The sequence below is a fragment of the Hyalella azteca genome, unplaced genomic scaffold (assembly GCF_000764305.2).
Source record: "Hyalella azteca isolate HAZT.00-mixed unplaced genomic scaffold, Hazt_2.0.2 contig13969, whole genome shotgun sequence".
NCBI lineage: Eukaryota > Metazoa > Arthropoda > Malacostraca > Amphipoda > Hyalellidae > Hyalella > Hyalella azteca.
In genome coordinates, this window is record NW_025943871.1 from 63020 (window position 1) to 76764 (window position 13745).

The window sequence follows — 13745 nt, forward strand, 5'->3', positions numbered from 1 at the left end:
AAACTAAAAAAACTGAGTTGTAACACATCCATGCGGCAACATTTCTTCTCGCTTCGAGTCACCGACATGTGGAACAGCCTCCCTGATAGCATTGTTGACGCTCCGAGTATGAACGCCTTCATGAACGACTAGACGAAGCTATGCAGGAGCATATGTTCAGTCTTAAAATGCCTAGCAAATTATGGCCCAGGCAATAAGTCCAGACGAAGCTATGCAGGAGCATATGTTCAGTCTTAAAATGCTTAGCAAATTACGGACCAGGCAATAAGTCTAGCAGCTATCTCAATCAATCGTCAGTTATGGAAAGGTCGGGTTCCAAAGGCCGGATCCCTTGTGAATCAAGTCAAAAAAATTCAAGAATCGGCAACAGGCCATGGGCTTATTTCTTCAGTGCCGACACCTCTATTCTATTCTATTCTACACTCTTGGTGTCCTCAGAGTAGGCAACTTCCCTCGCACGTCTTGAGGCGAGGGCTACAGACAGTTTAGGCTTCCCGCGTTCACGAGTCGCAAATCGCAATCGATCGCTCCTATATTGAGGGGCCGGACTATTAAATATTTACGAGGTTACTTTGTTTATATATATTTTATAATTTCATTCGTGGGTTTGGTAAGTTTAATTTGTAACAGCCTGCAATTTACTTGTAATCGTCCTCCAGCAAAACACGAAATTTTATTATTGTTAACACTGATTTCTTGAAGGTGATCACTTCGTTCTGGTGCTCTTTGTTAATTCTTTACGGGGATGCTGCTTATCCAATTTTGGCTAGATAATATTTAAAATTGATAGTCCATTCCAAAGAGATTATCATCCATTGTTCCTAAACAATTGATTACATGTGCATATCTGATTAATAAAGAGTAGTTGGCAGCGGACGTACATTGCCATTGGTGGTCTCCACTTGCCAGAGAAGAGAGAAGTCAGAGAACTCAACTCATAGTCGTGCGAGCGGCCGGTTGGAGAGGTTGTATGTGACCGTCTGATGCGTTCTCGTGCTTTACTTGATGATTGTTGATGAGAAGTGACCGATTAAGTGGAGATGTTGAAATGACGTGAAGGAATCAATATTATGGGTGTGACTTTCAAGAGGGGACAAGTGCATTGTAACCAACATGGCGGTGCAGTCCGAAGACTCGTGAGTGGTCTCTCTTTATTATTGATCCGTGAAGTTTTGGGTGCTAACTGACTGAGTTATAAGATGATTTTTTCGTGTGTATTCGTAATTTTGGTTGCTTATTTGTTGAAGCTTCCTAGTTTCTTACCCAACGCATAACAGTGTGATATAGTTAGCTATTTAATGTCGCCGTGTCACCTGTCACGGACTGGCAGGCCTTAGTAAGCGCCCTCGATAAACGTACCTATTGCAAATCACACAAATTTTTGTCTATGGTGAACTATGGTGAATAATCATGGGGAGATTTCAGCCGAAAATTTGTTGAAACTGAATCGCTAGCTGACATTATCGATTGATTCGTGTGAAACTGTTATCTTAAGCCTATATAACAGTATTCGGATTGTATAACTAAACTCAGACTCTTGTTTAATCAACGTTAAAAACCTACACCATTTACAAAAATACTGAACTGATTAAAGATGAAACTGCGAATTGCAAATGATGGACCCGGTAGCTTCTATAGGAGATTTGCAGTATCCTTAAAAATTGCATTTAGAATAAAGTTAAATTTATAACGATGACAAATTTTCTTTGACTTGTATTACACCCACGACAGGCATCCAGTCTAGTTAAACAAAACACTATCAGTCACTATCTGACGTTAGGGTTCGAATCAAATGTCATGGATTGACTTTGGGGTTTGTTTACAAAACAACAATTATTGAATGATGATGTTGAATTGAATGTTGTTGAATATTTTTATTGATGAGTGAGTGAGCATTTTAGAGACACACACACACGATCATTAGATACCGAAAACGAACATTCATTGAGTTTTGAGGCGATGAAAATAGAGCATTTATTTACTTTCTTCGCTGTTGGCGTTCCTTAAGTAAAATATATCAAACGATATCAAAAATATCGGGACGCAACATGCTTCGCGAATGATATTTGATATCACATTGTGGCACGGCATCAAAAAATCCAAGGCTGCTACATGCTGCGCGGATTCTTTTATATACTCGTAGCACGTTGTGAGTGTGGAAATGATTATTCAGTAAAATAATAATAAATTATTCTTATATTTGGCAACGGGCGTTCAGTGACATTTGAAGTGGTCTCCAAAATGTATGGATGGCGGCAGACTGGCAGTTCTCATTGTTCGATGGAATAAACCAAATTTCAGCGCGAGTTCACTCATTTTGGATCGTTTTTAATCTCTGGACATTTTGAAATGCTTGTTTTCGTATTACTCACTTCTAGCCCTAATCATTTCCGTCGCTAACTAACGTCATAACTCCAGGGCATTTATTCTCAACGTAAATTATTATTGATATGCTACATTATGCATAAATGTATAACATAGACAATATTACACAAATCGGTCATATATCATAGCCGAGCCACGCAAATGTGCTCTGCAATTGCTTAAGCGGCTACATATACACTAACTATGCGGATGTGCGTCACTTTTTCCCTTCAAGCAATCAATATCTGACTTGTACCTTCTTTTTACTTGTATCTCACAGGAAATTCATAGATAGACACAGCAAATCCCGCAGTCCGTATCACAAAGTGCGTCATTGATCGGCCGCAGCAATGCTGCAAGGTCTATGCCTCTCCGACGCTCGGGCCGATTGGTGCTTCTACCTGGTGCCGCTCGTGGCTTTCTCCTTCTTATTTTAAATGAACAATTCACTCGGGTTTTAGGCTAGCCACGCTTAAAATAATATCAGGCTTGCTAGTTCTTCCTCCTAAAATAATTTGCTGAATGTTTCAACTAACATTTGATTCATGTTAGCGGCAATTGGACTCACGGTGTTAAAAAACTAACCCTTAGAACGTGATTTTCCTTTATCATTATCGAGTGGCAAAACGGTCACATGTGTGGTGCATATCTCCTGATGTCATGTGATGTTTTATGAAAGAGTAATAAATGCTGACAATGACGCAGCAAGGTAGGAAAGTGCGGGCGTTGGTCGTCAGATGGTGACCATCTCTCCATCTGTCCCTAATGCTCAGCGTGGCGTCGTGGCAGTTACCCGGCAGCAGGAAGGCCCACTCGCCGACCATCTACCTCGACTTGGCTAGTTCCGTCATTAGAGGTTCCGTGGACACTCTGCTGAGCTCTTCGGCCCTCAAGCCTCCTGCTCGCGAGACCGCCGCCATGATCTACTACACGCTCGACCCGCAGTTCGGAGCGTTGCTCTTCTCGCTCTACTCGCGCAACGAACGGTGTTCGCTCTTCGTCGACCCCTTCGCTTCGTGCAGCTTCCCTCCCGCGACAGGCACGGACTTGCTGACGCAGGCACAGTCCGCGCTGCTGCAGCTCCTCGAGATCGGCCAGCACTACGCCTGCTTCTTGTCTCAAGGTGAGTTGCCGGCCTTACACTTGTTAATCTTACTAATCTTGGAGGAGTTGTGATGCATGTTATTATCTGCCGCCTCCATATGTACTATGCGATAAATGGTCAAATTACTTTATGTAGCTTGAGTAGACTCCACTGTATATAATGTACGGACGTAAAAAGATGAGTCATAGATGAATGATGAGGCATAGATGAATGATGAGTCATAGATGAATGATGAGTCAAAGATGAATGATGAGTCATAGATGAATGATGAGTCATAGATGTATGAATATGGAAAGTGTTAGGAAAGTGATTGTATGTTGCTTATGGAATACTGCCTTTGAGTTGCCGGTGCAAACTGCTCTCAAACAAAGAACAAGTTAATAGTTTAACTTTGAGTTCGCAAGAAAACATTGCCTGTATGAAGAGGTTTAGATTTATTATTTGCAGAAATGCATACGTATTTATCTATTAATAAATTTGCCAATCACAAAAATATTAAGGTCGCAGCAGGGCTCGGAGTATGTGAATAACTCATTATGACTGCTAGGAGGCTGTTTATTTCTTATTTGATTTCGGACACTGTTCTCCTCAAAGTCCTATTCAATTATGCACTCCGAATTTAAATTCAGCACACACTTTAGGGAAGTGTGTGCTGAAATTAATCTACAAGTCCAAAATATTTAAACCTTGGTACGTATTACGCAACTCGTAGGACTTTTGGAGAAAGCTCTCCCACAGCGTATTTGATTATATCTGCAAATTTGGCTTAGTAAAAATCTATGTAGCAAGTAGATTAGACCAGCAAAAGAAGTCCCAGGTTCCGACAGCGCATCAAAAACGTGACTGATGCCAAGTTTTTGATCCACACAAGAAAGGCCACAAAGAATATTGCAGAACAAGATGCAGATTATTCAAAAATTTCTCTATCGTCGAATTATTAATATTTGGCGAGTTCTTTGAAACGACGCACAGACTGCGAAATTTTCTAGAATAACTTTTCAACTGCCTGTCCGGACGTGAGGCGAGTGGTGAAGAACCAAGTCCTCAGAAACGGACAAAAGAAGAACTTTTCAACTGGATGAATTTTCGCGAGCATATGAGAACTAAAAAATATCCTTCATTTGATAAATATCGTGAGAAGTCAAGTATTCATTCTTAAAACAGGTATGAACTATGAAAGGCTTGGCAAACGCGCAATAATCTCTCTTTAACCTTCTCTTCCTCTGCGTTGCGGAAGCCTCGTCACTGTTTCATGTTCAGTCATGACAACAAACATGCAGATGGCTGTCCACTTCCGTCACCTTGGCTGCTTTTGCGCTTTTAACTTGTCGTTCGTTGCGCTTGGTGCCTCGCTCTCAGGCTTCATTGTTTAGTCAATGTTTTACTTCCGTATTTGGTAACTAATTGATTACGCGCAAGGAAATGAAAGAAACGAGAAATGATTATTGGTGGTTTAAAAATTTTTTCGTGCCTGGGTTGATGGTCCTTAGGGTTATTATTATTTTTTATTCAAGAATAAGTAAAAATTTCCGAATTCTTGCAATGAATTAGTTATGCAAAATTATTAGAACCGATTAAACTTGAAGTTTAACAATAAATCATAATAAATTTATTTTACGGCGTCTCCTATCTTTGCAATCATGTTTTCAGTGTATGAAGCTCATGGATTAATTACTATCTGTAAATTTATGAAAATTTCTCACATTTCGTTATTTTAAAATTCGCGATACTGTGTTTCAATTGCTATGCATTATTTGCACAAAAAAATTGCCAAAAAACATTAGAGTCATGTTATTATTCTTGAACAATATGCTTACGTTTACCAACGAAGACTCAATCCAGGTATTTAAATCTTCTGAGTTGCAGCACGCGGACGTGCAAGCCTCTAAGGCTCTAACCGTGCCGTTTGTACGTTATAGGACAACCCAACGCGTGTGCTGGGCTCCCTTCATGTATTCTTTATTGTTTATTCTTTCACACACACAGAAGCAACACAGCACGACTCAATAGAAAGAAAGAAAAAAACATGCTATCTGGTAATAAAGGCTTCCAGGTGAAAAGCCCATACAAGCTATAAAAAAGCTTCGCAGGCGTAATAGGTGACGAGTATGAACGTAATAGTGGCAACAAGTACAACGAAAATTAATGCAAATATTACATTCTAAAGTAAAGGCAGTACATAAGTAAATTGTCACAAGAAAAAAACTTTATGATAAACAAAATTAAATTAATATTCAGCAAGAATATGATCACGAAATTTTGTCTTTAAAATGGATTTAGAACAGTTAATTCTGAAATCATCAGGCAGTTCATTAAAATGTTTTACACAATTAAAAACAGTACCATTTTTCTCTATTTCTAAACGGACCGGTGGAAGGTTGAGACGAACGCCTCTGGTATCATGGAAATGATACTACCATGCAGAGGCGTTATGGGGTCCATAGGTAATGGTTATGGGGTCCAGAAACGGTGTTCAGGTGGGGGCGCGTGCTAACAACTCATTAACTGCTGTGCCCTCCGGGCTGTGCATTGACTCCTTGCATTGTTTGTCGCATTTCTGTGCGTGCGTCTGGTCAGTGCATCTCATAGGACATTAGGAATCAGCTAATAGAATTAATGACTGTAAGGAGATCATGAAACAGCTAATAGAATAATGAATATAAGGAGATCATGAAGCAGCTAATAGAATTAATGACTGTAAGGAGATCATGAAACAGCTAATAGAATAATGAATATAATCATGAAGCAGCTAATAGAATTAATGACTGTAAGGAGATCATGAAACAGCTAATAGAATAATGAATATAAGGAGATCATGAAGCAGCTAATAGAATTAATGACTGTAAGGAGATCATGAAACAGCTAATAGAATAATGAATATAATTAGATCATGAAACAACTGAGAGAATTCAAACTTCATGAAAAAAGATTGCCCGATTTGTGCCAGCGACCACGTAAATATGTCGGTGACCTCTGTTTTTCATAATATGTGCGCACAGTGAAAACTTTCTGTTAGTTAATCGTGCTCGCAAAATTCAAGCAAATTAAAGAATGACACCGCCGCGCAGCGAAGTAATTATAAAATGCCCCCGAACGTTAAGTTAATTGAATGAACCCAAATGTTCTTCACGTAGCCTGGATACAACGAATGTCCGCTTGTATCCTATACGGTATACCGCCTGCCCTCGCATCCATCGATCCCAAGCCTGCGGTGGCCGGGCGCAGATATTAAGGGGAGCGTCTCCCGAAAAATCGAAAATTTTCACTTTTTTGGTTTTTACACTCATTTTAAAGCTTAGAAAATTACGCTTCTAACGAGACTAAACTTGTCTCTATACGTCGTCTGGTTCTCGTACACCAGCCAACAGAAGCAAGCCGGTACCGCAAGCTCAGTGCATCGACAGCGGTCGTGAGAGAAGTAGTGTGTTTATCAGTGCGCCTCTAAAACCCGACGTCGTGACCGCTATAGCTGCCTGTGACGAAAAAATCACATGAACAAAAATGTCTTAGAATTCTGTTTTACATATGTGTACCAAATTTCAGATTGATCCCTCTGTAAATTACTGAGATAAATTTTTAGGGAGACGCTCCCCTTAAAGGCGCCAGGACATCGCACCCTGGCACCGGAGCCTGCAGATTGTTGCTACATGACATTGAATTCTTGGCTTCAATTAATTGATTAATTGTACTTTTTGATTATCCTTCGACATTTTCTTTGTTTAACTGTTGAATTTTATGCAAATATTTATCTGGCAGTTGAAGTATATGCTTTTTATATTAAGGATGAGCGATAATCCAGGATATTGAGTTATAAAAGAGTTTTTTCTTGTCTTGAGCTCGACATGGACTTGATTTTAAAGACCTAGTGGCTTTGGCGGTTATCGGCCAATACCGTATTGAGGTTCTAAGCCTTAACTTGCTGGTAGTATCTCTGTTACATTACGTTCTTATTGTTTGAAGAAGAAGCTTCTTATATTGGGAATCTTGATAGCTAGATCTACCCATTCTCTATTTTTTCGATGGGAACTCTCTCCCACTACGTTTTTGTTCGTTGAAAAGTCTGGTGAGAACAGTGAACTGTTTTTTTTTTGTCTGAGCAAGTGAGCATAGCTTTGCTGAGTGACGCCTGCTATTTTTGCGCCCGTTTGAAAGCCCAAAACCAACGACGACAGCAGTTCCTAATTTCTCTTAATGTTCTTAACCATGAAAAATTTTAAGCATTGCAAAGACCTTCAGTTGTACAGAATATTCAATCCTAAACTCGTATCGAGTCAGCTGTTTCAGCGATTGATTTTTAATTGTTTGGGTTATCCCGACACGCAGGAGTCGTGTGCCCAGACCAAGTGTCTGCAAGGGACTGCGGTCGATACGAGACCGCCACGTGACCGAAGCGTCGGCTGTCGTCGCCCGACCAAACTGATCCCTTTTCTGGGCACCGGGCCAGCCGCCCCCTTGCCCTAGCCCTGAAGGGGGCGCCACGGCTCCCATAGAACCCGGCAGAATCCATTTGCACTAACATTTAAGTTATGTGTCTCTTCAATTTTGGTTTAATTGATCCTATTTGTTTTAATTTACCTACATTTGGAAAGTTATGGGCATAATTGTATCATTACATGATGCGAAACATTATAATGAGGTTTAATTAAACACTTTGCTTAACGTTACCCGTCAGTTGAAAGGAAATTCATTCAACGTTTTGGAACTAATCGCACATTAAGAGGCTAGCGACAACCTGTTCGCACTGCTCATGGGTCCCATAAATTGTCGGTAAATGTTACCAATTATGGAGCAAAAAGGCCCCAGTGCTCAACGCTCAGTCAAAGCCTACTATAATACGTTTTTTAACCTACTTTTTTTTAACCCAGTTCCGTAAAAGCTCCTAAAAGGCTGTTTTTTTTTTTCATTATTGCTAGGGATTTGTCCACTTGTTTGACTAACGTGTCTTCCAAAGAAATGCGTCAACTAATTCTAACTCTCGAACGAATATTTATTGAATACTCGAATATTCCTAACAACACAAGTTATTTTCATGTTAGGTACCACGGATTCTTATTTCCTATCACTAATTGCTCTTGTGAGTTTGACATTGTTCGTGTTTTGGGATTTTTAGGGCACCAGCACGACGGTGTGACCGGAACCATCGATGGTTGGGCGCCGTGCCAGCCTCGCAAACAGCTCATGTACCCTCAGGGGAAACTGACCAAAACTGACCCTTGTACACTACATTAAAGTCTACTTCGGAGTCCAGGTCTCTGCCGCACTTGCTCTAGAAAATTCATATGATGTAAATTTTTCGGTCGTCTCAATTTAGTGATTCTTTGCGCTCGATCTGAAATTTTCGAGTTGTTGGTAGCACTTTTTATTGTTGCGCATGGAGATGCCAGAAGAAATATTTATAATAAAAGTTCTTCCGCACATGGATCGAATGTTGCTAGAGCTTAAAATTAAAAAGCGCACAAATTGTTTATTTCAGAAAGTTTAAGCACAATAGCAGTTACAATTATGCATAACATATCACGCCAGAACGACGCGGCAGGATTAGGTTAACAATTGCGGATGTGTTTATCAACTCGTCTATCAGTCCAAAATAGAATGTAAACAATTCTCATCGTACAGAATTTGCTTCGAGAGTTCAGAGTTGTCCACTCATGTCACATTTCTGACCTCTTTAATTATTTGCGCAGTGTTCGAAAACTGTGCTGGGCAATTTTTTCGCTCAGGAAGCTTATTTTTATTTTGCGGGTGTGTAAAACGACGACTCATTAACTGTGCGCCACTTTCTCCTCGTGGTTCCTGAAATTTTCATTGGATTTTTCTCTAGAAAGTTTTGTCGCAAGTTGGTCGTTGCGATCAAAGCGCTTCTTCGGCATCAAGGCAACTTCGAAGCTTCACGGCCACGCCCCTTGACGTCGTCAGTCATGCACTTCTTTTTTGGCCAGACTTATTTTACACGATTTTCGCTCTCCGGGAGCTCCAAATATTTAAGGTGTTCTCGGAACGAAATCAATTAAATTCAATGTTGTAGTTAATGCAGGATATTTACTGCAGCGTATAGAGACAAGTTTCTGCATTGCCAAGACAAATTGCTGCAGTGTCAAGGCAATTTACTAAAGTGTGCTCATATACTGCATACTGCGGTCGATGATTTTTATTAGAAATGCTGTGCGAAGTTGGTCCGTTGGTTACTCGTGATAGGGTTCTCGTTCCAGCCTGCATCTCGTTCATGATGTCGAGAGAGTGCGTGCGTACAATGATCTCTTATGTAATCGATTCCCTGTGTATCTGGAATGACCCACTGATAAAAAGTATAACCGTTCTTCTTTGTGACATTGCGTCTCTGAATCAGTTCATCCACCTGCACTCATCTGTACCTGCAACAGCTGCTGACCTAGTGGTCGTCCTACTCTGTTTAGAATGCATCACTCCTGTCTCGAATTATGTCACGTCTCACTGCATCCAAGATTTGACTTGTGCTGACGGCATTACGTGGTACCCATTTTGGATAGGGGAACTCGTAATCAGTGCAATAATTAAGTATCTTAAATAATGTTAAAAATACTCCATCAGCTTAAACGATGATGGAGTATTATTTCTGTGAGATTTTCCATGATGAGCTGTGTGAGGAGAGGGCTGATCGATGCTGGAGAGCTCAGGGGGCCAGACTTTAAAAACTCGCCAAGTGAAGGTAAGTACTTGCGCTCTCTTTTTTAACTATAATTGGTGGATTTTGCTTGAAAGGCCGTCAATGATTGGCTGATGAACTTACGATTTCTTAAATGTTTTTGAAAGTATTTGCCCTGGTTAACAGCGGTGCGGCTTGCGATGCGGACGGTTTACAGCGGTGCAGCCTGCGATGCGGACGGTTTACAGCTGTGCAGCCTGCGATGCGGACGGTTTACAGCGGTGCAGCCTGCGATGCGGACGGTTTACAGCTGTGCAGCCTGCGATGCGGACGGTTTACAGCGGTGCAGCCTGCGATGCGGACGGTTTACAGCTGTGCAGCCTCTGTCTCTTATACACATCTAGATGTGTATAAGAGACAGGTTTACAGCGGTGCGGCTTGTGATGCGGACGGTTTACAGCTGCGCGGCTCGATTCATGCGGTTGTGTTACGCTTTCTGTTGTCTAGAAGTAGAGAGTAAGTCCGGATGATGATTATTGTTTTTTTAGGTTGATTGACTTTTTATGTACCTCTTCTTTATGTGTAGTGTGGCATTTATATCCTACGTGCAGTTTAAAATGACCCAAGCACCAAGTCTGATTCATTGCATTATCTCAGAGCTAGTAGAGACTATATTGTGCTTTTTTGATCAGCATTTTACAAAAATATAGAACATATCATCTTAGGTATAACTGAGTTTCTTACGTTATAATAATAGCCTTATGCCAGTATGCATGATAACTCTAGATAGTATTTACATTCCAATTGATTTTGTCGCGTTTAGTTTTCTATTTTTGTTTGAGGTTAATGGGATAAGGTTAAGTTTATTTATTCGTTGTGTACCAAAATAGGAGAAGTTTAATGCGGCCTTTCGTCTACGCAGTGCTCGCCTTAATTCAGAGGCTGCTTATCAGTTGAGCTGAATATATTTCAAGCATTTCATCCTCACAACCTGAATTCCAAAAACATGTATCATATCTTGCGAAATATTATTGTAATTAATGATTCTAGAAGTTTGTTCTATAAAAATGCTTTGGTTAACTTGTATTTATCACTTGTGGATTCGAGCAACCATCATGCGACCAACAAAAGTTTTAGATCGATCCTAGTGATAACCGTGGAAAATGTCCTGAGAAATCGAAACTGAGCTAATCCCCCTTGCATAACGTCACTTATTAATGCTCAGTCACGCCTGAGACCTAGTGGGTGTTGCAAATGCAAATTATATCAAATTATGGTGCATCTGTGATGTGATTCACGTTTTAATTATACAAATTTAATGCTTTTTGTACTGCATGTCAATTGCAGCGGTAACTATATTCAAATATGTCAATTTCGAGTGATTATTATGTGCAAGAGATTTAGATAATACAGCTATATGTAAGTCAAAGAAAATTTTTTAGCATATATGTGCTTAAACATATATTAAAAAAATTGCGGTGTAGACTGGCAAGCAATATCCATTAAATAACCTGCATTTAACACTTAGAATTAGCTTTTCACGTAACGATGTTTTTCATTACTTTCCTAAATTTCTCCAATAGAACGTTGTTAATTTCCTGAAAAATATTTCACTCCGATTGATTTTGGTATTAGGCATATCGTCTGAGTCAACTTTTGCAAGTTTCTCTAGAAAAACGAACCATGACATTTAGATCTGGAGATCGTGGCTTCCACTCAAACGCCACTACAACATAAAATTTATCCGCGTTTAAAGCTCTGGAGACGCAAGGTGTTATTTTCTTGAATTTGAGCTAAGAGATATTCATGAGTAGCATATGCTCACTGGATCCTCGTAACAAATACCGCGTACAGCTGCCAATAATATGCGATTTTTACATAGTCGTCGAGTTAGGAATAAATTTTGTCCTTTATGATTATAAAATTAAATGAGCCTTCTTTTCTTATAAACTGTTAAAATATAGCGGTGAAGTATAGCCTCAATAAAAAAATGAGGAAGTACCATATGACTACTAGCTACTAGCCACATGATATACATACATATACAGGAATTCTATGTAACTTCTAGCAAATAAAAGTAAAAAACTATCTAACCTATAGATACATGAAAGGAATAACCCTGACCCAGTGGTAGGCAAACTTGATTTAGCCACATTGAAAACTTCATTCCCATTAGAGGGCCATGCATCATTCAATTTTATTGGATTCAATCTCAATTGACAAGGTATGAAAATTGGAATAAAGAGAAGAATTGGAATAAATGAGAAGCATGTTTCAATAATTGTCTTGAGCTGCTAACCCAGATGGGGAGCCAAAACAAACGAAAACTGAAAATTAAAATTTACATATAATTGCAACGTGTTCACTGTTCAAGCACAGGTCCGCATAACAAACTCGCTCGCGGTCCTCGAGCCTAAGATTGCACACCCTAACTTGAACTTATTATCTATCAACTCCAACTTATTAAATCTGGCAAATTACTAGCTAACTCAATGGTATAAAATATCAATCTCCTCTAGCACTCTGAAGTTCCGCAAGTAATTTTTATAATTTCCGGCCTAGAGCCGCCTCTGCTCTAGTTATTTATTGGGCTCCAAAGTTTTTTCAACAGTATTTCTTTCTCAGCAATCGAATAACCCACACAATATCCGGCATATTCAACTCCAACAGCATTTTATTGTCAAGCAATTTATCGTCCTAAAAACAGCAATAAATTTTATTTCTGTTCAATGAGTATTATTCTGATAATTTTTCCTTAACTGTTCATTTAATGCTTACTAGACAAAGTAATGCAGGCAGCTAATGCAAATAATTGAAGTCTCTTCTCGTTGTGTACCGAGCGACCCTAGCGCTGGGCGGCTGACAAGTTTAATAGGTTTTGGTTCTGAGTGACGAAGATCCAACACCGTACTACTGATTATTTATGATCGGAATCACCTGCAAAATAGAAAGCAACTCAATAATTCAGGTCATTAAAATGTAGATGAACATGGTTTAATTTGAATTTGTTCTATGTCAACGATAACGATTTAAATTCATAAAATATTTTAAAGTTAACTGATTTATGTTTGCCGTTGATGTATCGACATGTTCAAATGAAGCAGCATCCCCTGAGCCGCGTTTACCTGTCTGTACGCCTCTAGTTCGCAGCGTCACGGCGCGGTTTGTTCCTGTCGCGCCGCAGGTGGGCGATCACGCTCGGCTCACTCGCGCTGCAGCCGCGCCAGCGATGTCATGTGTTGTGTTGCGCTCTAATGATGTGCTTAATAAGCTTTTATATCTTCGAATTTTTGTCATCAATCGAAACACATACATTATCCGTTAACTAGAACCGTGACTGCGGAACTACGTAGTTTGTGTATTTGTTCGGTGACGGATGTCAGAAGGAGATTGAGATTAATAGCTTCGCTGACGTATCAGTGTTCGTTACAGTAACGCCCCATTTAGCCTGAATTTCGTTATCGTGTTTGTTATGCGCAACTTTTTTCCACTTGTATATCTGATGTGTTATTGATTTTGTTAGTTATTTGTGTTTAATTGTGGCGCCGAGAAGGGTGCACAATTCAATGTAAAGGAAACTTTAATGCTCTATGCAAGTTTTATGTGATTGTTCTTTAGTGAGGATGTTTGGGTTTGATGCTTCCGGCATAATTA

The 13745-nt window shown here is 39.8% G+C and overlaps 1 protein-coding gene across 4 annotated transcripts in view; it reads left to right on the forward strand.

Annotated features, from left to right (window-relative positions):
- The first annotated feature begins 958 nt into the window (after window positions 1-958).
- Window positions 959-13745, forward strand: part of LOC108678441 — a 36315-nt gene continuing 23528 nt past the window's right edge. For all 4 annotated transcript variants that reach the window (XM_047883902.1, XM_047883905.1, XM_047883903.1 and 1 more), the window contains exons 1-2: window positions 959-1136; window positions 3138-3487. In XM_047883902.1, coding sequence (XP_047739858.1) covers window positions 1114-1136; window positions 3138-3487 — 373 coding nt within the window. In that variant the 5' untranslated portion in view covers window positions 959-1113. The remainder of the gene's footprint in view (window positions 1137-3137; window positions 3488-13745) is intronic.